This window comes from Sorex araneus, chromosome 3, assembly GCF_027595985.1.
Source record: "Sorex araneus isolate mSorAra2 chromosome 3, mSorAra2.pri, whole genome shotgun sequence".
NCBI lineage: Eukaryota > Metazoa > Chordata > Mammalia > Eulipotyphla > Soricidae > Sorex > Sorex araneus.
Window position 1 is genome coordinate 74,522,400 of NC_073304.1, and position 23,342 is coordinate 74,545,741.

Consider the following 23,342-nt stretch of genomic DNA (forward strand, 5'->3'; position numbering starts at 1 on the left):
GTGGTGCTCAGGAGTTACTCCTGGCTCTGTACTCAGAAATCACTTGTAGGTGCTCAGGGGACCATATGGGGTCCTGGGGATGAACTGAGGTAGGCCTCACACAGGCAAGTCTCTTTACTCTATCTCACGGGCCCAAGTGCTAATTTCTCACAGGGGAATCCTGGGTACCAGAAGGTTCGAGAGAAATTGATGGGGTCAATTTTGGGTAGGTTGAATTTAATGTGCTCAGTGATATCTCTCAGTGACTGGAAATTCCCATGTATCTAGAATCATGGTGTTTGGGCTGGTGATATTCTCTTCATCACACATTGAGTCATCAATGTATTGATGAGAATCGATATCACAGGAGCGGAGGGCATGGTCTTAGGACAGGATGTAGAAAGTGGGAAGAAAAGGACTCAGGGCAGCATTCTGAGGAATACCCTCATGAAGGGACAGGGATTGTGCAAAGAAGAGGCATTTGGAGAGATAGGAGGGAGGCTGGGAGATGGTGGGTAGGAAAATTCGAATCAGAAGGAATCAGTGGTCAATAGTGTCCAATCTTCTAAGAGGTCAAGGTAGATAAGGGTGGGGCTGGAGCAATAGCACAGCGGGTAGGGCATTTGCCTTATATGTGGCCGACCCGGGTTCGATTCCCAGCATCCCATATGTCCCCCAAGCACTGCCAGGAGTAATTCCTGAGTGCATGAGCCAGGAGTACCCCTGTGCAATGACGGGTGTGACCAAAAAAAAAAAAAAAGGTAGATAAGGGCTCGGTGAGGCGGGGCTGCTTGGAGTTATCAACCTTGAGTTCACCAGTGAATTTAGAAAGAAATTTCAGGCAATGCGGGTGGAGTCGGATTTCAAAGGGATTATTTATTTATCTAGTGATGTTTGAGTGTCTTTTACTACCGTGCTCTGGGATATAAAAATAACTGTTATCCACTCTTTTCTTTTTGGTGTGGGGGGGTCATACCTGGTGATATTCAGGGGCTACCTTTTACTCTGTGCTTGGAGCTCACTCCTGGCAGTACTCTGGGGCTAATCCTGGTACTCAGGGAACCATGAAGTAATGGATCAAATCTTGGCTTTCTACATGCAAAGCCTTTGATCATTCCTTTGAGCCCTGTTACCCCTGTTTCCCTCATATAGCTTCAGCTGATGGGAAAGATAGATCAGCCAACCATTTCATATACACCAGGGATCACTTCTGGTGGTGCTCAGGGGACCATATGGGGTGCTGGGGATTGTACCTGGTCATCCCCATGCAAGGCAAGCCCCCTGCCCGCTGTACTATCTGTCTGGCCCAAGGCAGCCATTCTGAAGCAATGAAGTTAGCATGAGGATGGGGGCACCTGAAGGCTGGCAGTGTGTGCCACTGGAAGGAAAGAAGGAAGGAAGGGAGCAAAGGAAAAGATTCTCCTGTGGGCCCAAACATGTTGGCTCTGAAGAACAGGGCCGAATATGGAGCTGGATCTCTGCCTCAACCAGAAGTGCCAGGGATGGCGGTCTTAGGCCTCCTTCTGCACTCAGCGGTACTCTGTGAGGAGGGGCTGGAGAGATAGCGCAGTGGGTAAGGTGTTTGCCTTGTATGCCGCCGACTCAGGTTCAGTCCCTCAAGCACTGTCAGGAGTGATCCTGGGCATATGGCCAGGAGTCAGCCCTGAGCACCATCAGGTGTGGCCCTAAAACAAAACAAAAAGTCTCTCTAAGATGCATGAGCCCTGGTGAGCAACCCTCGGTCAATGTCCTTGAAGCATCAACAACAGGAAGGCAAGAAGGAGGAGGGAGGGAACGAAAGGATGGGTCAAGCCCCGCTCATTCATCTGTCAGCATGTACCGAGCACTCACTGTGTTCCAGGCCCCATGCAGACTGATCCAGACATCACTGGTTGACAGTGACAAGAACCAGCTTTTATTTTCCTGGCACTTTCGCTATCTCACTGAGAGACAGCTTGCTGGGTCTGGGGTGTTAGGGTGGGGAGGGATACCAGGAACCCTGGTGTCTGCACTGTGCCATGGAGGTTAGTCCTGGGGTTGGAGGCGGGCGGGAAGGCAGCACGTGATCATGCCGAGAAGGAAATCAGTCATGTGTGAGGTCATCCATCCGTGCAGCTTGCCTAAGCATTAACTGCTGAATGATTTCAAGGTCTATTAGCAATGCCAGCCTATCTGGGGTGATAGTTCAACCAGGCTAACACCAGGCCAGGGACAGTGATTCTCTGGCACGAGCGGAAACTGTATTTGCTCTCTGGAAATGGTCAGTGCTTGAACAGAAAAGTATGAAAGAGCAGTAGAGATGTGGATCCCATCTTCATGACGCCACTGTGGAGGGACCCCATTTAATAGATGAGAAATCTTCAGGCAAATAAAATTGGCCTGCCTGATTGTATGCCTTCCAAGAGAGGTTACCCTCTGCTCTGCTGAAGGGAGAGAAAGGTTGACTCGGGGCCCTTGAGCTTTCTAACCACAGAGAAGATCTTATTATGAGACAAGCATATTTCATCCAACTTTCCCAACGCAGGTTTACATCTACTTCCCTCATATTCAGTGTTGGCTGCTCTGTCAGACCACATCCTCCTTGCCTTCAGAGTCAATTTTCTGGGAAATGTGTCTTCATTGCCTCATTTCTCTTGTCTGGCATGGACTCCATCACCTCACTGGAAATATAACCTTCCTTCCTCCTTTTTATTTTTAAATTTTTTAGAAATTTTTAAATGAATCACTGTGAGGTACAGTTACAGACTTACAAACTTTCGTGCTTACGTTTCAGTCATACAATGATAGAATACCCATCTTTCCACCAGTGCCCATTCTCCAATTCCTTCCCTCCTTCCCTCCTTCTCTCCTTCCTTCCCTCCTTCCTTCCCACCTTCCTTCCTTCCTTCCTTCCTTCCTTCCTTCCTTCCTTCCTTCCTTCCTTCCTTCCTTCCTTCCTTCCTTCCTTCCTTCCTTCCTTCCTTCCTTCCCTCCCTCCTTCCTTCCTTCCTTCCTCTCTCCCTTCCTCCCTCTCTCTCTTCTTTCCTCCCACCACATCTGGCTATGCTCAGGTGCTACTCTTTGCTCTGTGCTCAGGGGTCACTCCTGGCAGTGTTCTGGGAACCATATGTGGTGCTGGGGATTGAACTTTGGTCAACCACATCTAAGGCAAGCACTTTAAACCCTGTACTTTCTCTCGGTCCATATGTTTCTGCTTCTAACCAACTTTGTTCATATTTGCTCGCTCTGATACCCCCTCCTTTTTTTTTTTTGGCTATCCCTCCCCTACTTATGCCAGATATTGAACACCAGGGCCTTACCCAGGCAAGGCACGTTGCTCTACTGCTGAATCATATCCCAACCCTTGTGGTCGAGTTTTATGGCCACTGTGTCAGTCATCCAGCAACATACTCAGAGCCCCTTGGAACAGACTACTATTCTCCCTCTTTTTTTTTTTCTTTTATTTGCGGGAAGGAGACACATCTGCTATACTCAGGGTCACTCAGTGCTCTGGGGACTTTGCAGTACCGGGGTTGAACCCAGACCTCACATGCAGATTACACACTCAGCCTGTGGAGCTGTCCCTCACCTCAGATGGCTATTCTTTAGGGCAGTCTTTGTGATGGGCTTTCACATAGCAGCTTCTTCCATAAATGCTGGCTGCGTGAATGCATAGTAGGTTCGATTCCTGACTCAGTTTAGCTGAGAGGCGCATCACGTACTTTTTGTTTTGGGGCCATACCCTTCGGTGCTCAGGGGTAACTCCTACCTCTGTGGGGGCCATACCTGTCAGCGCTTAGGAGACCAATTGCGGTGCTGGGATTTGAACCAGGGTTGTGGTCACATGCAAAGCAAGTACCTTAACTTTTTTTCCCCTATGTCTCATCTCTGTGTGCTTTTCTTTTGTTTTTTTGGCCACACTTGGTGGTGCTCAGGGGGTATTTCTAGCTCTATGCTCAGGGACCACACCTGGCAGGGCTCAGGGGACCATATGGGATGCCAGGGTGGAACCTTGGTTAGCTGCGTGGAAAGGCCATTGTGTGCTTTTGACTCTCAGGGGTCTTGGTGGGGGCTGAGCCCTCTGTGGTCACAGCAGAGGGGAGGCAGACAATGTTGTCCCGAGTATCAGAGCTGCTTGCGGTTTGCAGAGGACTTTGATCGTGTGTGCCTTGCCTCACAAGAGCTTAATTACATGCCCTTTCATGCAGCTTCTGCTGGTACCAGGATCACTAACTTCTTGTACTTGCAGCTAAAGAGGTGGAACAGACAGAATCCCGGCCCCCAGCTGGTTTTGCCCTTTGATCTTTCTACTTGGAGGCAAGGCACGTTTCCCCAAGGGATTTCCTCAATAGCTTTAAATCAGGAAAAGAGGGCTAGGGAGATAGCCCAGTGGCCTAGAGTTGATGCCTTGTGTGGACAAGGCTCTGACTTGATCCCCAGTACCGAATGGCACCCACAGCACCGCTGTCTATAGCCCTGGAGGTCCTAGAGGATCACCAGTGGCGTGGTGTGGGAGGGCCTCGGTGGTCCCCAGCTCCCCTGGGCCTGAGCAGTGAATCCTCTGTAGCTGAGTATCACTGGAAGTGCCCCCCCACTGCCACCTCTTGATCTTTCCTTGGAAGGAGGTATCCCCTGCTCTGTCCTTCAGAAAGTGGGAAGGATGTCAGGAAGCTTCATGGGCTTCAAGCAACATTCAAGCAACAAATTAGCTGACACCAGGGCTTTGGGCACTTCCTGGCACTGCATCAGCTGGACACCCTGTTGCCAGCAGTGAGGGTTGGAACTTGGTGCTGGTTGATCCTCCAGAAACCCTTTGGGGATGCACTTGGGTCTCTTCCTTTCTCTGCTCGGCCTCAGGCAAAGGGAATAGAAAGGAATCACTTAGAGAAGGGTGAGGACAACCCTGGCTGTCTCTTGGAGCCACCTAGGGAGGAGGCTAACGAAAAGTTTCCAGGCCTTTGACCTCCCTTGCTGTTTCCCAACCAAATAATCCTGGTTAGAAGGATGGGAACCATTTCAGAGAACAAGAACAGAGGCAGCAGAAAGCAGCTGCTGAGACAAAATGGGGAGCCTTGGGAAGAGAAAGACAGGAAGGAAGAAAGAGAAAAGGAGAAAGGAAGAAAGAAAGAAAAAGAAAAAGAGAGAGAAAGAAAGAAAGAGAGAGAGAAAGAAAGAAAGAAAGAAAGAAAGAAAAAAAGAAAGAAAGAAAGAAAGAAAGAAAGAAAGAAAGAAAGAAAGAAAGAAAGAAAGAAAGAAAGAAAGGGGCTGAGCGATAGCACAGCGGGTAGGGTGTTTGCCTTGCACGCTGACACGGGTTCTGCTCCCAGCATCCCATATGGTCCCCTGAGCACTGCCAGGATTTATTCCTGAGTGCAAAGCTAGGAATAACCCTGGTGCATCGCCGGGTGTGACCCAAAAAGAAAAAGGAAAGAAAGACAGAAAGAAAGAAAGAAAGAAAGAAAGAAAGAAAGAAAGAAAGAAAGAAAGAAAGAAAGAAAAACAGAAAGAAAGAAAGAAAGGAAGAAAGAAAGAAGGAAACAAAGAAACAAAGAGCCAAAGAAAAAACTCACCGAGTGTAAGAGTGCATTTAGAACTGCCGGAGATTGGGGAGATGGTTCTAAGGCCTGAGCACAAGATACAAAGCATGTGGGAGGCTGGGTTCGATTCCAGGCACTGCAAGGCGCAAGGTCCCCTGAACACTGACGGGAGCCCACCCCAAATGCTGAGTCAAGAGTTGCCCGTGAGCACTGCCTAACAAAAGAGGAAAGAATTGCCCAAGCGTTTGGGGAAGGTGACCATGCCTGAACCTGATCCAGAGCTGCTGGTTTGACCTGCGGGACCGCTGAGCTACACTTTGTTCAGCTTGTCAGGTGAGAGTTGGGGCTCTGAGGAGAGGGAAGGCTTCAGGCTTGTTCTGATCAAGGTGACTCTGTCTGTGGTTCTTTAGTTTCTGGGAAGCTGTTGCTCAGATATCTTGACCCAAAACTCCTGGGAGAGAGCCCCAAAGCTGGGTGTATGCCGATGCACATGCCGGCTGGGTTTTGTGTCTGAGGGCGCCAACTGGATGCAGCCGGCAGAGCCGAGTCGCCAGCATGCACTAGCTCTGAGCAGGCAGAGGATGGTGGCTGGTCTCAGGGCTTCCGAATGCCTCTGCCTGGTGCGGTTGATGCGCCAATGTGTTCCAGGAGAGGGAGCAGGAGGAATTTGATCCAGTGACCCCAGGGTTTATGCTCAGCCTGTTTATTGCTGGCTGTTCTCCCCTACGAGGCCTAAGCAAGATGAATATGTAAAGGAGTCTGAGGACCATCTGCTTCCTGAGAAAAAATAACAGCCCCTTGGAGGGATGAAGGAAATAAAAGCTCAAGGAAGCTGGGGAGAAAATTGATTTTGAAGGAACCGCCCACCCACATTGGATAATGCAAGCCACCAGAAACGGAGGAAAAACTTGAAAAGTGTGGCTGTAGGCAATAGATAGGAGGCTTTTTCAGAGAATGTGAGTCAGTTCTTTTGAGAAAAACCATCCACAGTAAAATGTTTTGGAGATACTGGGTATTCGCAGCCCTGAGCATGCCATGAAGCGTGTCCGGCTGTGGGAGCCGAGCAATTGGACAGCAGAGAGGGTGTTTCCTTGTATGCTGCCAACCTGGTTTCCATCCCCGGCATCCCATCTGGTCCCCTGAGCACTGCCAGGAATGATTCCTGAGCATAGAGCCAGAGTAACCCCTGAGATCGGCCGGACATGGCCAAAAAAAAAAAAAGGGGAGGGGGAGTAAAGCTACTCCCCAAATAGATTGTGTGGAACAGCTCTTGGCCACACCACTTCAATCTGCCAAGTGCCCTGTCCCTGTGAGACTGTAAGGTGGAGGCCAGAGGTCAGGAGACTCCCACCAGTGTCACTGGTCACTTCCAAGTTCAAGATCGTGGACTGAGTGGCAGGTGGAGCTGTCATCTGAATGGCAGGTGGAGCTGTCATCTGAGTGGCAGGTGGAGCTGTCATCTCTCGGTCAGCTGGAGGCTTTGTAAGTGGAAGCAAAAGGTGACTAGATGCAGGTCCCTGATGTAGGGTGGACTGGAGAGGGGTCGAGCAACTTTCATAGCAACTGCAGAGGTTTAGGCTGAAAGGCAGTAAGGCAGAAATATTAGTGAGAAGGAGAAAAGGGCACAGATAAAAGTATAAATTGGGGTGTTTGGGAGGCTGAGAGTAGTATAGAGAAAGATGAATAGAGTGGAAAATTGCTCAATAGCGCCTTTGGAGAAAATAGGATAAGAGATTGGCAGTGATGATTTTGGATTCGTCTACAAATGTTATAGCTAATATTGCCACCAGGAAAAATGAAGTCATAAAATTTGCTTATAAATGGATGGACATGGAGAGCATCATGCTGAGTGAAATGAGTCAGAAGGGGAGAGAGAGACATAGAATGATTGTACTCATTTGTGGGATATAAAAATAACATAGTATGAGACTCATACCCAAGGACAGTAGAAACAAGGGCCAGGAGGAACGGTCCATGGTTGGAGGTTTGCCTTAAGTGGTGGTGGAGAGAGGACAGCTAGGATAGTGAAGGGACCTCTATGACAATCGTAGTTGGAAATCATCACTCTGAACTGAGTGCTTAAAGTGGGTAAGGGGACAAATATAAAACCTTTCAGCACCTGCATTGCAAACCATAATGACCAAAAGGGGAGGGAGAGAGAGACAGAGAGAGAGAGAGAGAGACAGAGAGAGAGACAGAGAGACAGAGAGAGACAGAGAGAGACAGAGAGACAGAGAGAAAGAGAGACAGAGAGAGAGAGAGTGGGCTGGGTGACAGGGGGACAGGAGGGAAAACAGTGACATTGGTGGTGGGAAATGACGTACATGGGTGAAGAGATGGAGATAGAACATTGTATGAAACCCAATGATGAACAATTTTGCAACTGTGTATCTATCTCATGGTGATTCAACTGAAAAAAAGTTATAGCTAATAAACATTACTGCAAGGAGGGAGTTTTCATATCTGATTGGACTATGACAGGTCTATTTTGCTAGAAGAACTAAGATTAACTGGCCCGGGGCTGGAGAGATAGTATGGTGGGTAGGGCATTTGCCTTGAATGCAGCCGACCTTGGATTGATTTCCAGCCCCACACAGGGTCCCCTAAGCCCTGCCAGGAGAAAACCCTGAGCACAGAGCCAGCACTAAGCCCAGAGCACTGCCGGGTGTGGCCTCCAAACAGGACAAAAGATGGACTGAGCTGTCTGAGCGTTTGTGTGTGAGGAAGCCTGCTCTCCTGGGAAGGGTCATGCTTGGTACTTTGGTTGCAGTGAGAGGGATTTTAGGACTCTCAGACACACAGCTGCCAAAAGCTTTTAGTTCTCCATTTTTTTCCCCAGCAAAAGTAAGAAACAGTCTCACAAACTACTTTGGGTTGCATTTTTTTTTTAATTTTTTTCTTTGGGACCACACTTTGTGGTGCTCAGGGAATAATTCTGAGAGTATTATTTTTACAGTTACTTCTGGTAGTACTGGGGGGCTGGAGCGATAGCACAGCAGGTAAGGCGTTTGCCTTGCACTCAACTGACCCGGGTTCGATTCCCAGCATCCCATATGGTCCCCTGAGCACTGCCAGGGGTAATTCCTGAGTGCAGATCCAGGAGTGACCCCTGTGCATCATTGGGTGTGACTCAAAAAGCAAACAAAAACAAAAACTTCTGGTAGTACTGGGGCTACCAAATCTCATCCTAAGCTATATGGTGGGGACCAGGTGGACCAGATGGGGTTTTTCCTCTTCCTCCTCCTCCTCTCCTCCTCCTCTCCTCCTCCTCTTCCTCTTCCTCCTCTTCCTCCTCCTCCTCCTCCTCCTTCTCCTCCTTTTCCTCCTCTTCTTCCTCCTCTTCTTCCTCCTCTTCCTCCTCCTCCTCTTCTTCTTCCTCCTCCTCCTCTTTCTCCTCTTCTTCCTCCTCCTCCCCCCATCTCTTCCTCCTCCTCCTCCTCCTCTTCCTGGCTCTGCACTCAGGAATCACTCCTGACCATCGTCAGAAGACCATATGGGATGCTGGCAATAGAACCTGGATCGGCCACGTGCAAGGCAAGCTTCCTACCTGCTGTACTAGAGCTTCCGCCCTGGGATTTCTTCTTATAGCTAAAGACAAAACTCTCTTCTCTCATAGGAGACCCTTACCATAGAAAAGACACAAGAGGGCCTGGGGCAATCACTGAATGGAGGGTGAAGGCTCTGCATGAAGGAGGCCCAGACTGGTCCTTGGAACAACAGGACTCCGTAAGCGCCACTGGGAGCTCTGAGTACGGAGCTAGGAGTAGTTCTTGAGCAGTGCCAAGTGTGACTCCCCCAACCAAAACAAAATGAACAAAAAGGAACACAAGAAGAGGGGTGAAGAAATTGGGTCTTTCACCTCCAAGAAAGAGACTTGAGGGGCACAGGGAGTAAACATTGACGATTAAAGGACCATTATGTGGGAGAGATTTTTATTAGCATGATTGTGTGTGGGTCAAAGGACAGGGTTGGACTGCTGGCTAGGAAGGGAGTGAGAGGAAAAAATTTGGGGTTCAGTGGAAGGAATAGCGGCTAGGAACTGGAGAGACAGAACCGGGGTTCGGGGACATACTTGCATGTGGCCAATCCTGGTTTGCTCTCTGGCACTACCCAGTTCTCGGGCAGTGAGAATCACTGGAAGGGCCATGGGGCTTCCTGAATACTCCATCCCCACACCCAAAACAAGCTACTGAACTCCTTACAGATGGAACAAGCCATTGAGATGCCTCAGTGGCAGAGCAAATGCTTTGCATTTGTGAGGTCCTGGGGGAAAGAAAAGGAATGAGTTGTCCAATCAGCTATTGGGGTTCTGGCCATCAGAAGCAGAAAATGGTTAAAATATTTTTTTTGTTTGTTTTAAACAATGCTTGGGGGTTGCTCCCAGCAGTGCTTTGGGGGACCGTAGGGTGAGGAGGTGGGGGTGGGGTGAGGTTAAGCCTGGGTTGACTCAACCTGTTAAGCAGTCAGCCTGCCGCCTGCCTGCGTGTTCTGTTGTGTGTCTTCATGAACGAAGGTGCTGGGAGGGTTGTCTGAATGCACATTTCCAGGGACTGCTGGGTCTGGGCAGCTGAACAAGACGTGGGCAGCCTCTGCTCTGGCTGAGCCTTTGTTCAGTTCAGGGTCCAGCGAAGCAGCTGCTCTCATGGAGCTGGCACTGGGTCTCGGGGCCAGAGCAGCGTCCTTCCTCGGGAAGTTGTGCAGGCTGGCTGAGAGGCACTGGGGAAGCTCCCTAGGTGCTCACTGACTTCTTTGCAGTGTGTGCTTCCCCCAAAGCAGGACTCAGAGTGGGAGTGGAGTTGAAATGGAGCCAAAGGCTCCAGGGGACTTCACCGGCCCAGGCTAGGGACAGAGCTGGACCTGGGCTGAAAGGTGACTTCTGGACACCTTGCCCTGGACTTAGTCCAGTGTTGCGTGGAGACTGAATTGCACCTAGAGGTAGGTGGGTGGGGTCAGGCATCTGCCTCGGACTCTGTTATTCTAACCCTCTGGTCCCCTCTGTTCTTTGCCTCTGAAACAGGAGTTTGGGTTCTAGCGGTGCACTTGGCTGGGCTCTGGGGTCTCCGGTCAGCTGTATCCGCTGAGGGTGTGTCAGAGTGTTTGCTCAGCCCTGCTGTACACTGTACCCATTTCCTGCCCCTGTTCCCACGGCCCAAAGGCCTTGGCACAAGCTGCGCTGTGGGGAAGGGGAGGCCCAGATCTCCTTAGACACTTTCTCTGCTGCCCAGATTCTTAGCATGGGATCCTGGTCTTCATTCTCACCCAGGCCTGGGGCCCGCTACGGAGAGCAGATCAGGAAGAGACAGTGGGTCAGAGAAGAGAAAGGCCCGGGGGTGGGGCGGGGCAAACAGAGGCGGGTAAAGAAGGGATAAACAGATGGACATGGAAGTAGGGAAGCAGCCGGGATGAAAACAAACAAATGCGTGCAAAAACAACGTACGCACGCATTTTTGTCTCAGAATTTGTCACCCTAGTAAAGGGTGATGGTTGGCATTTCCTCGCCAAGGCATCCCTGGACTTGGCAAGGACTCAGCCACATGGTTCAAGACTAATTTTGAACCGGAATTAGATCCTTAAGACTGTCCCCGTAAGGTGCTGTGACCTGGGGCTGTCCATTTCTTTGTGAAGATGGCCGTAAATCGTCCCTGAGGTTCTATTGGAAACCAGACTTGGGTAACGGTTGTTGGTCAGTAGCAGAGTCTGAGTGTGAATGGCCGGGGATATGCGACAGATGGCTGAGGGGGCAGCGGCCCTCGAGGGAGGACCGGCAGGGCGACTGGGGGAGGAAAGTCAACAGATCTGGAAGGCTCATGGAGGATGTGCTAGAGTCCCTTGGCACGTTTTGTGGGGTGCTCGTGAAGATGGAACCCTTGTGTCTTTAATTATTAACTTAGCACTGGGGTATATTTTTTGCCTGGCCCTATGATAACCCTCTGTGGTTATTTATTGTCTTGTTTATTAGGTGAAAGGTGCGTATTTTGTTTAGTACAGAAAAGATTCTGTTCCAGAAGAGCAGAAAAGAACTTTGGTAGTGAAGAGAAGAAGCTGATCTTTCAGTTTGGGATGATACAGTCTCTGGGCTGGAGTCTGATTTGGGCTGAAAGTAGCAAAACAGGAGGATTAGGAGACTCTGAGGGTTTGGTACTTTTTTTTTTTGGTTTGGGGCTCACACCCAGCGATGCTCAGGGCTGACTCCTGGCTCTGCACTCAGGAATCATCCTGGCGGTGCTTGGGGAACCATATGGGATGCTGGGAATCGAACCCGGGTTGGCCTCGTGCAAGGCAAATGCCCCATCTGCTGTACTGTCCTCCAGACCGGGCTTGATACTTAGAGCCAGTTCCTTCCTTCCTTCCTTCCTTCCTTCCTTCCTTCCTTCCTTCCTTCCTTCCTTCCTTCCTTCCTTCCTTCCTTCCTTCCTTCCTTCCTTCCTTCCTTCCTTCCTTCCTTCCTTCCTTCCTTCCTTCCTTCCTTCCTTCCTTCCTTCCTTCCTTTTCTTTCTCATATCCGGTGGGACTGGGGCCTGGGAGCTATGCTCTGGGGTCACCCATTCAGAGAGGGATCTCGGCCTGCAACCCCAGGGACCAAACTCCAGGCCCCCGGGTGCTGGGCAGGTGCCTACGGCTCCATCTCTCTCCTGCCTGCCCCTGCATCCTGACTCAGGCAGCCCAGCCCTGCGTCTCACTTTCTCTACTGCCGAGGCAGGCTGACCTTGGCCTTGTCCTTGGAGACCCTGGGGGTTGAGTGTGCTCCCTCCTTCCCCTTGCCGAGGGCCACTGTTGCTGAGCCAGGAAGGAGGGAGCCCTAAGCGGTTCCCTCGGACACAGAGCAGGTGCTCATGCGCCCACGGGGCTGTGGAAGAGGTTGGAGGCGGTGGGGAGGGACATTCTGCTGAGCTTCAGAATTCTTTCTCTTGACTTGCTTCCCAGTCACATCCCGGGGCAAGCGCTCAGCCTCGCAGCTGGTGTGGGCTTCCCTTCTTGAATTTCTTTGGAAGTAGTGAATCCTAACTTTTGCGGTGGTGGTGGTGGTGGCGGCGGCGGTGATGGCGGGGGTGGGGGCGGCAATACATTTCTCTGAGATTCCAGTGAAAGTTCTGAATGCTTTCCTTAGAACCGTGGTGGTGCTTTGGACATCTGTACGGAACACTTCCCAAGCATCTCAGGTCTCATGGAAGCCAGATGAAGGGCACCGGTGCTCAGGACCTTCTTTCCCTGGCTCGCCCCGGGAGACGGAGAGCCCCGGAGAGCGGGACTCGAGGTCCACTTCAAGCGTTGCATAGTCGTGTCAGGAGAAATGCCCTGTCCCCATCTATAGGAACCACAGCTCCAGGAATCCCTCCTAGCACACGAGCAAGCCGAGAGCTGGCAGGTCGAGGCAGGAAGTCTGGCTCCCAGCCTAATCCTTGGCCACACGTCCTGACTTGCTGGTCCAGACATGGATAAGTCCCAACAGGACTTGTCAAGGTTAATTGTAACCCCACAGTCTGAGTCCTGCCTCTCGGGACCCATGTCTGGGGGTGCTGGGGCAGGAAGGTTGGAGAGTTTGTGCTTTTCAGAGCCAGCAGCCAAAACTCAGCTCTGATGCTGCACTGCCCCTGGTTACTTCTCACTGAAGCATTAAAAAAAAATTTTTTTTTATTGAATCACTGTGAGATAGTTACAGACTCAAACTTTTATGATTACGTTTCAGTCATACAATGATTGAGCATCCATCCCTCTACCAGTGTCCATTCTCTACCAGTATATATTCCCAATATCCTTCCAACCACCCCCATCCTATATGCCCTGGGGGGGCCGTCCCCCCTCCCTGCGGCAGGCACATTCCCTCTTACTCTCTCTCTCCTTTTGGGTGTTAATGGTTTGCGATACAGGTAGTAAGAGGCGATCATGTTTGGTCCATAGTGTACTTTGAGCACGCATCTCCCATCCCTTCGCTCAAGCATTTTTGTATGCAAAGCAAGTGTAGTCACATTGTTTTCTGTCTTCTGTATAAGTGCAAGTGTGTGTGTGTGTGTGTGTGTGTGTGTGTGTGTGTGTGTGTGCTGCCATGAACACAGGTGCTTAGCAACTGCCTTTATATCAGATACCCTTAAGCTACTGCCTCACCCCCTTCAGGCAAGTACTTTTGGAGGATTGTGGTGAAGAATTTCTGAGCTGAATTATTTTTTTGGAGGGGGGGTCATGCCCAGCAGTGCTCAAGGATTACTCCTGACTCTCCGCTCAGAAATTATGACTGGCAGGGCTCAGGGGACCATCTGTGGTGCCATGGATGGAACCTGGGTCAGCCACATGCAAGTGCCCTACCTGCTATACTATCACTCTGACCCCTGAGCTGAGATTTTTTTTTTTTCTTTTTGGGTCACACCCAGCGATGCTCAGGGGTTACTCCTGGTTCTGCACTCAGGAATTACTCCTGGTGGTGTTTGGGGGACCATATGGGATGCCGGGGATTGAACCCGGGTCGGCCGCATGCAAGGCAAATGCCTTGGACCTGCTGTGCTATCGCTCCAGCCCAGAGAGCCGAGGTTTTTAATGAAGAGTCGAACCCCGAGCAGTCCTTGGATAAAAGGTCTTTTGTAATTAAAAAAGAAAAGTCTTTGGTTTTGAGTCACATCTTGGGGTGTTTGGGTCTGGCTCTGTCTGTGTCTGGGGGTCACTCCCGGTGGTGCTTGGGGAACTACCCAGTGCTGGGGTGGGGCCTGTACCACTCCTTTAAGCCATCTCCCAGCCCCCCAAAATATCATTTTGTGACTTGCTCAGGAGCCCGAGGCCCTCTGTACCGAGCAGTGTTCTTTATATTTCAGGCCTTTTAACCTTCGTTAACTGTGCCTACGTCAAGTGGGGAACCGTGGTTCAAGATAGCTTCACTTACGCTAAGGTCGTGGCTCTGATTGCTGTCATCATCGCCGGCATCGTCAAACTTTGCCAGGGTAAGAAATTATAGGCACCGGAAAAAAAAAAAGAAATTATAGGCACCGGATGCTTGGGGGGGGGGGCGGTGGTTTCTAAGCTGTCCTCTGTGGGCACCCTTTGTGCTTTATCACAAGTGGTAGGGACTAATCTCATTTCCGTTTTTTAGATGAGAAAATTGAGACCGTGGAGTTAAGTTTCTTGCCCAAGTTTCCTAGCTTAGTAGTAGTAGCACTGAAATTCCTACCCTGTCAGACTGGGCATCCAAAAATACAAGCCTGGGGGCTGGAGCGATAGCAAAGCGGGTAGGGCATTTGCCTTGCCCGCGGCCGACCCAGGTTCGATCCCCAGCATCCCATATAGTCCCCTGAGCACCGCCAGGAGTAATTTCTGAGTGCAAAGCCAGGAGTAACCTTTTGCATCGCCAGGTGTGACCCAAAAAGCAAAACAAAACAAAACAAAACAAATACAAGCCTTGTATTCTTGTTTTTGTTTTTATGTTTTAGAGAGGCCACACGTGGCTCTGGATTTACTCTTGACTCTGGTTTACCCTTCTTTTTTTTTCCTTTTGCTTTTTGGGTCACACACAGGGGTTACTCCTGGCTTTGCATTCAGGAATTACTCCTGGCGGTGCTTGGGACCATATGGGATGCTGGGAATTGAACCCAGGTCAGCCACGTGCAAGGCAAACACGCTACCTGCTGTACTATCGCTCCGGCCCCTGGGTTTACTCTTGATTCTGCCAGGGATCACTCCTTGTGGTGCTCAGAGAACTGGACGAGCTCCTAGGGATCGAACCTGGGTCAGTTGCATGCAAGGCAAATGGCTTACATGCTGTACTGTCACTCTGCTCCCCCCAAACCCTGTCTTTCAACTCCTACGCCTGTTTTTACCAGAAGACGAGGAACAGGTGCAGGCCAGTCCCCAGCAGCTGGCTTGGTCGAGTCCAGTGCCTTGACTGTTTTCTCCCCTTGGGAGGGGCACAGGCAGAAACGAATGCCTCCTGTGCCATCTCTCCAGATCCCAGGTATGACAGGCTGACCCTACACCTACTCCCTGCTCATCTGGGCTGCCCCAGCCCCCTGCCTTTCTACCACTCCATATCTGCTCTGTGTGGTGTTCGAAAAGGGGTAGGAATCAGGCCGCTGGCAGGCCAGGCAGTGTCAGTGCAGTTTTCTAGGCCTGCCCGGCGGCGGTTTCTCAGCCTGCAGCACCCAGGGCCTTTTTGCCATGCTTCTCCGGTTGTTCACCATGCCTGGTCATTGCTGCAGCTGCTGTTTCTCTTTTTCTTCATGGCTTCCTGCTTACCTGCCCCTTCTCTCACAATCCTTTACTGGGTTGGCCACTAAGCCTCTGCCTTTTCCTGTTCTCTGGGTTCCAGGAGCTTCAAGCCACTTTGAGAATTCCTTCGAGGGCTCGTCATTCTCGATGGGCGACATCGCCCTGGCCCTGTACTCAGCTCTGTTCTCCTACTCGGGCTGGGACACCCTCAACTACGTCACCGAAGAGATCAAGAACCCCGAGAGGTAAGAGCCTAGTCCTCAGCTCCCCTTGACAGTAGCGACTAGACTTTTATGGGGCGCCCAGTGTGTGCCAGGCCCCAGGCCCCTGTCATCCAGGTTCTCGTTTGAGTCAGCCCCAGCTTCACAGGTGGGGAACCCCCGGGAAGCGAATTCTCCATCATCATGGTAACAGAGTTGAGATACGAACTTACTTCTGTATGTTTAGGAACTATTTTGTTTTTTTAAAAGGCCTTTTTATGTTAAAGTAGGTATCTGATATGTATCGTGTTCTTTTCTATATTATTGTGTATTTTTCCCTTGATTTTTTTTGTTTCTTTGGGCCATACCCAGCAGTGTTCAGGGCTCACTCTTGGCTCTGTGCTCAGGGATCACTTTTTAAAAAAAAGTTATTTTTTTTTGTTAAAGAATCATCGTGAGGGTCTAGTTACAGATTTACATATTTTCATGCTTGTGTTTCAGTCATACAATGCTCGAGTACCCATCCCTCCGCCAGTGCCCATTCTCTACCACTGATGATCCCAGGATTCTTCCCAGGGATCACTTCTGACAGGTTCAGGGGACTATATGGGGTTCTGGGGGTCGAACCTTGGTAGACCACATGCAAGGCAAACACCCTGCCCACTGTACTATCCCTATAGTTTTTTTTTTGTGTGTGTGTGTGTGTGTATGGCGGGGGTGGGGTGGGGCCCGTGGCCCCTGGTGGTGATTCTCAGCTAAGAAGGCTGGTGGTTCAATTTGAAAACCCAGCTCTGTGGTGCTGCTCGTGTGCTGCATGGCTGAGGATTACCTGGGTCACACCGGTGGCGCTCAGGAGCCTCCAGGGCCATGCCTGGCAACGTGCTGGGCACCCATGCAGTGCCAGGGATCGATCCAGTCCCCACTGCACACCAGGCATGCACCTTAACCCCTGGACTGCCTCTGACCCTTGGTAGAATTTTTATCATCCTTATCCCCACCAAGATAACTTTAGGTCATAGAGTCCCAGAATCTTCCTGTTTCCCTTTTGAGCCTTTTTTCGTTTCTCCAATGCTCACGGATGCAGGATGCAGTTGTATTGCGTTAGCTACCCAAATGATAGCACTTTACCAATGCTGCTCTGAACTACTGTTATTTAGAAAGAAGCACGGGGCCAAGAGTCTACTGACACACCTTTCCATTGACTTGCTGGATGATCTTGAGGAAGTCCCCCGCCATCTCTGCCTACTTCCTTTTCTGTAACTGATGAGGTGAAGTGATAACAGTGTTTAGAACTTTGCCTCGCTCTTTAGAGTCAACAATTCTGGGAACTTAGATTTTCCCGGGAGTGAAGCGTAAGCTTTTAAAATATTTATTTATTTATTTATTTATTTCTAATGGAATCACTTTGAGATAGACCCTTACAAAGCTGTTCATGATTAGGTTTCGGTCATACAGTGTTCCAACACCCATCCCTCCACCAGTGTACATTTCCCAGCACCAGTGTACCCAGGTTCCCTCCCATAAACCTCCCTTCCCCCTACCAGGCTGCCTTTATGATAGGCCCGTGTCTCTCTCTCTCTCTCTCTGAGCATTGTGTTTTGCAATACAGGTACTGAAAGGTTATCGTGTTATCCCTTTATCTACTTTACCTTTAACACTCAGTTTTTTTTAGCATGATCATTTCCAACTATTATTGCCATGCTGATCTCTTCTCTATTTTATGTAAACTTTAAAATTTTTTTTTTTTGGGGGGCTGGAGCGATAGCACAGCGGGTAGGGCGTTTGCCTTGCACGCGGCCGACCCGAGTTCGAATCCCAGCATCCCATATGGTCCTCTTAGCACGGCCAGGGGTGATTCCTGAGTGCATCGCCAGGTTATTTTATTTTTTTTTTTTGCTTTTTGGGTCACACCCAGCTATACCCAGGGGTTACTCCTGGTCTTGCACTCAGGAATTACTCCTGGCGGTGCTCGGGGGACCATATGGGATGCCGGGGATCGAACCCGGGTCGGCCGCATGCAAGGCAAACGCCCTACCCGCTGTGCTATCGCTCAGGCCCTAAAAAAAAATTTTTTTTTATGTAAACTTTTAAGTCAAGAGAATAACAATGAACTCCTTTTGACTTTTAGAGACAAAGAGGATTCTTGGTACACATGGAATGTTGCCACCCTGGGTTCGGAGAGAAGTGGGATTGTGGCCTGGGTGGTGCTTCCACCTACTGGACAGAAGTTAAATGATTTAAGAGTTTTAGTACCTCAGGCCCTGTGCTCTCTACGGCCTCTCTCCTGGCTCTCCCTGTAAAGAAATTTATAAAGACGATGGCTTTATTGAGCTCTAGGGACCCTGGGGGCTTTCTGTTAGGATGGCACCCAAGGGTTTCAGACTGAGTTGGAGTTGGGGTGGGCATATTTCCCAGGTTTTGTTCAGATTGCCCTGCCAACTGGGACCCATGTTCTCTGTATGTTAGATTTTCGTAATTTGCCTTCATAATTTCTTTTTATGTCCAAACTCAAAACAATCTTAGGACAGCCTTAGAGAAAGAATCCCAAAACTTCTGGGTGTAAAAAGGTGAAGAGAGCTCAGAGCCGCTGAGCCTGCTGTGCCTGTGGGGGACCCGGGTTTGATCCCTGGCACTTAGTGGTTCTTCAGTAGGGCCAGGAGTAAACCTGAACACCGCCATGGATGGCTCACAGTGAAGAGAACCAAAAATTCTCCATTCTTTCTGTGCTGTCATGTCGGGACATAGCTCTTTGTTAAGCTTTTATTCCCCCGGTCCCCATGTGACATTCATTTCCCTTGATGCTCTTTTGTTCTTAGGAGCTTAAGCCCCATCCTAGGCAACTTCAAGGGCAAAACCACCGGGGAAGGGGCTGGAGTGATAGAACAGTGGGTAGGACCTTTGCCTTGCACGAGGCCTACCTGGGTTCGATTCCCAGCATCCTATATGGTCCCCTGAAGTGACACCAGGAGTAACTCCTGAGTGCATGAACCAGAAGTAACCCCTGAGCATTGCCAGGTGTGACGCCCCTCAAAAAGAAAATAATCACTGGGGAAATACTACAAGAAGGCCCTGTCTCGGGATTGGTGTGTCAGTGTAAGGATCAAGGAGCATCAGGGAGATGCGGCTGGGGACTAATGTAAGCCATGACTTTATTTCACTGTAGGAATCTTCCCCTTTCCATTGGCATTTCCATGCCCATCGTCACCATCATCTACATCATGACCAATGTGGCCTATTACACCGTGTTAGACATGCAGGACATCCTGTCTAGTGAAGCCGTTGCTGTGGTAAGTTGGCATGAGAAGTAGGCTCAGGGCGGGTTTTTGGCCTACTGGCTATATTACGCTTCTTTTTTTTTTTTTGTTTTTGGGTCACACCTGGCGATGCACAGGGGTTACTCCTGGTTCTGCACTCAGGAATTACTCCTGGCGGTGCTCAGGGGACCATATGGGATGCTGGGATTTGAACCTGGGTCAGCCGCGTGCAAGGCAAACGCCCTACCTGCTGTGCTATCACTCCAGCCCCTATATTACACTTCTTGAAGGTCCCAGAAAGCAGGTAGCCCTTGCAAGGTGTTTTGCTGGGTTAGTGGGTTGACTGGACCGATAGCACAGCGGGTAGGGTGTTTACCTTGCATGTGGCTGACTCGGGTTCGATTCCTCCGTCCCTCTCAGAGAGCCCGGCAAGCTACTGAGAGTATCCTGCCTGCATGGCAGAGCCTGGCAAGCTAACTATGGTGTGTTGGATATGCCAAAAGCAGTAACAACAAGTCTCACAATGGAGACGTTACTGGTGCCTGCTCGAGCAAGTCTGTGATCAAAGGGATGACAGTGCTACAGTGCAGTGCTAGAGTGGGCTGACAGGAGACCCTGTTCCCTCCTGTTGTGGAAGGACTGAGTTTCTTGTAGAGGAATCTGGGGGTGTGCCAGTCTCTGCTCTTTATGTTTCACTAACGTCTCCCCATTCCTTTCCCTTAGACTTTTGCAGACCAGATTTTTGGAATATTCAACTGGACAATTCCACTGGCAGTTGCACTATCCTGCTTCGGTGGCCTTAATGCTTCCATTGTGGCTGCTTCTAGGTATGGGCGACACTATGATTGGAGTAGTACAGAACTGCTACCATCACGCTAGGCTTGGACTCACAGGATCTAGACTTTAGTTACTGTGCTCCCCAAATGATATTCACAACCTCTTCGTTCTGGTTTCCATTGGCGGTTTCCGTTTCCCATGCATCTTGCATTGAACCTCCTTTCTTATTCACATTTGAAGAAGGGGGTGGGGAGAGAGCCATGGCAGGGCGGCCTGTGAACTATGCCACAGCCTGTGTCTCGCTAGCTTCTCAGCTGTACCTGTCTCGCCCCAAACAGGCTCTTCTTTGTGGGCTCCCGCGAAGGCCATCTCCCTGATGCCATCTGCATGATTCACGTCGAGCGGTTCACACCGGTGCCTGCTCTGCTCTTTAATGTGAGTGATCTCAAGGATGAGGTTGAAAGCCAGTGTGGGGGGGCACATTAGTCATAGGAGACTCAACTGTCCTAACTTCCCCCAAATTCTAAAGGATGTTCTAATAGGAAGATGACGGATGGAGCAGCCATGTTTAGCCAGGCACCGTGCTAACTGGTGCAGCTGTTCTAAGAGAGCAGTTCTCTGTGCTGGGGGATGGGAACCTCCGGTTTAGGATAAGACCTAAAGTATGCGGAATATGTTTTCATGACCACCACGACAGACTGATATCTTTCTTTGTTTCTTTTTTTTTTTTGCTTTTTGGGTCATACCCAGGAATGCACAGGGGTTACTCCTGGCTCTGCACTCAGGAATTACTCCTGGCGGTGCTGGGGGACCATATGGGATGCTGGGAATTGAACCCGGGTCGGCCGCGTGCAAAGCAAACACCCTACCCGTTGTGCTATCACTCCTGCCCCCAGACTGATATATTGAAGGCAAGAAATGGTCACTGTTGGTTGGGAATGGGGCTCTGAGTAGAGCTCTTGCCTTGCATAAGAGTTTAATCCCTGTCATCGGGAAATAAAGAGTTACTGTCTTCTGTAAGGATAGGTGAAGGAAGGTCTGGTGTCAAGGAAGGTCTGGGGTAAGTTTGAAATGGATTTCTGGGGCTGGAGTGATAGCATAGCAGGTAGGGTGTTTGCCTTGCACTCGGCCGACCCGGGTTCAAATCCCAGCATCCCATATGGTCCCCTGAGCACTGCCAGGAGTAATTCCTGAATATGCAGATCCAGGAGTAACCCCTGTGCATCGCCAGGTGTGACCCAAAAAAAGAAATGTATTTCTAAAGTTATAACCACAAAGAGACAAAGAGATAACTAAGTATGACCACAAACTTAGGTTAAGAAAACGAGCTTCAAGGACCGGGGGAATGACTTGGAGATCCTGACTTTGAGCCTCAGCACTGCATGACGCCCGGAGCAGTGCTGAGCCCAGTTAGCACCACACTGCATTGACCCAGATGGCTGAATATCCTGGGAGCAGCTCCTGGGTACTCAGAGTTAGGAATATATGGCGGCGCCAGTAAGGAGAGGCTCCTGGGCAAAAGGGCTTTTGAGAAATTATATTTTGAGTTGTGCTCGTTAGCATAGTCCCTAGGTAAATGTTTGATGAACTGAAAAACACAAGGAAGAAGCTATTACTTCATGGGAAAGGAATGAGGGAGTGAAGCTAGGGTGTTGAGGGGGTGGAACAGTAAGGGATGGGGGGGGGATTGGGGACTTGCCAAGGGGAGGGATAAGTGGGAAATCCAGGGGAGTAAAAGCACTTTAGGTACCAAGGCCACGAGAGGAGCTGACCAGGGCTTGTGCCAACCAGGGTATTATGGCGCTGTTTTACCTGTGCGTGGAGGACATCTTCCAGCTCATCAACTACTACAGCTTCAGCTACTGGTTCTTTGTGGGGCTCTCGATTGTGGGTCAGCTTTACCTGCGTTGGAAGGAGCCTGATCGGCCTCGTCCACTCAAGGTAACTCACCTCCATCTTAACCTCTGCCCAAAGGAGATCCTATGTGACACTTGTATTCAAAGACCTTCCGGGACGTGTTGGTGGCACCACAGATATGACAAGGATGGGGAGAAGGTTCAATGCCCTACCTTTGTAGGCGGGCTTATTTCAGTCCCGAGTCATGTAACCTCATTTCCCCTTGTATTTTCAGCTCAGCCTTTTCTTCCCTATTGTCTTCTGCCTCTGCACCATCTTCCTGGTGGCGGTTCCACTTTACAGTGATACCATCAACTCCCTCATTGGCATAGGCATTGCCCTTTCTGGCCTGCCCTTCTACTTCCTAATCATCCGAGTGCCAGAGAAAAAACGACCTCATTACCTCCGAAGGATTGTGGGTAAGCCAGCACTGGGTCTGCAAGTCAGCTAAAATATTTTCTTCCAAATCTAATCTCCCAAGTCACCTTTGCCCTAATCTCTTCCTGTTGTTAATCCTTGAGCATTGCTGAATTGTCCCCTCGGCCCAACCCCATTCAGTGCCACTTCATACCCAACCCTGCTGACTTCTCAATTTTGACTCAAGCTTCTCTTGTTTATAGCATCTGCCACACGGTACCTCCAGATCCTATGTATGTCAGTTGCTGCAGAGATGGATTTTGAAAATGGAGCGGAGATGTCCAAGCCGGATTCCAAATCCAACTAAATTATCACCCAGAATCCTGAGGTGTGGAAAGCAGGGGCCTTTTTTTTTTTCACCTACTGACTGCAGCCAAAGAAGCTGAAAAAGAAACACCCCCGTCTTTGGAGGCACTGGTTCAGAAGCCTGGGCTCCAGAGACCTTTGAACTTGCATTTTTGAGATGGAAAATAATTTATTTGTTTTGCTACATATTGTTCCAGATTTTTAAAAAGAATTTTTAAAAAGAATGAAGTAGACTGTGGGGAGCATATCAGGTGTGGGGATTTGATTGTTCTAAAAAAGTACATTCCCATGTGTAAGACACTCACTCAAGTATGGGTGTGCCAACCCACTCCTTTTCCTTTAAAAGGGCCAATAATGCTCCAAACTGTCTCCTTTACAGAGACATGAAACTGTCACAGGTGTTGGACAATAAAAGGGTTATGTTCCTATGCTTCTGCGTGGCTTCCTTCTATTCTTTTACAGTTGTGGGCGCTACACCTGGTGCTGTTCAGGCACAGCATATGGTACCGGGGGTCCAGGACCTCAGGGAAGGCAGGGACTCTGCTGCTTGAGCCACGTCCCTGACCAGTGAGTTGCTTCATGTCCCTGGGACAGCTCCCATTAGCCTTTCAGGAAGACTCAATAATTATTTCAAAGTATCTGAGTTTGTTCTCATCAAGGCAGTTGTTGGAGGCTGATACAACCAAATCTCTACACAAGACAATATCTAAACTGCTATGGCAAAAATTTAGGTTGTTAAAAACTTTACCAGGGTAGGAGTGATAGTACAGTGGGTAAGGTGCTTGCCTTGCATGGGGCTGAACCAGGTT

General features: G+C 49.8%; 1 protein-coding gene across 1 annotated transcript in view; it reads left to right on the forward strand.

Annotated features, from left to right (window-relative positions):
- The window catches only part of SLC7A7 (solute carrier family 7 member 7), a 36,263-nt gene extending 13,302 nt beyond the window's left edge, over positions 1 to 22,961 (forward strand). The window contains exons 3-10 of the mRNA XM_004609484.2: positions 14,297 to 14,422; positions 15,784 to 15,928; positions 19,047 to 19,170; positions 19,861 to 19,964; positions 20,253 to 20,349; positions 21,706 to 21,855; positions 22,046 to 22,229; positions 22,431 to 22,961. Coding sequence (XP_004609541.2) covers positions 14,297 to 14,422; positions 15,784 to 15,928; positions 19,047 to 19,170; positions 19,861 to 19,964; positions 20,253 to 20,349; positions 21,706 to 21,855; positions 22,046 to 22,229; positions 22,431 to 22,534 — 1,034 coding nt within the window. The 3' untranslated portion in view covers positions 22,535 to 22,961. The remainder of the gene's footprint in view (positions 1 to 14,296; positions 14,423 to 15,783; positions 15,929 to 19,046; positions 19,171 to 19,860; positions 19,965 to 20,252; positions 20,350 to 21,705; positions 21,856 to 22,045; positions 22,230 to 22,430) is intronic.
- Positions 22,962 to 23,342: the final 381 nt, after the last annotated feature.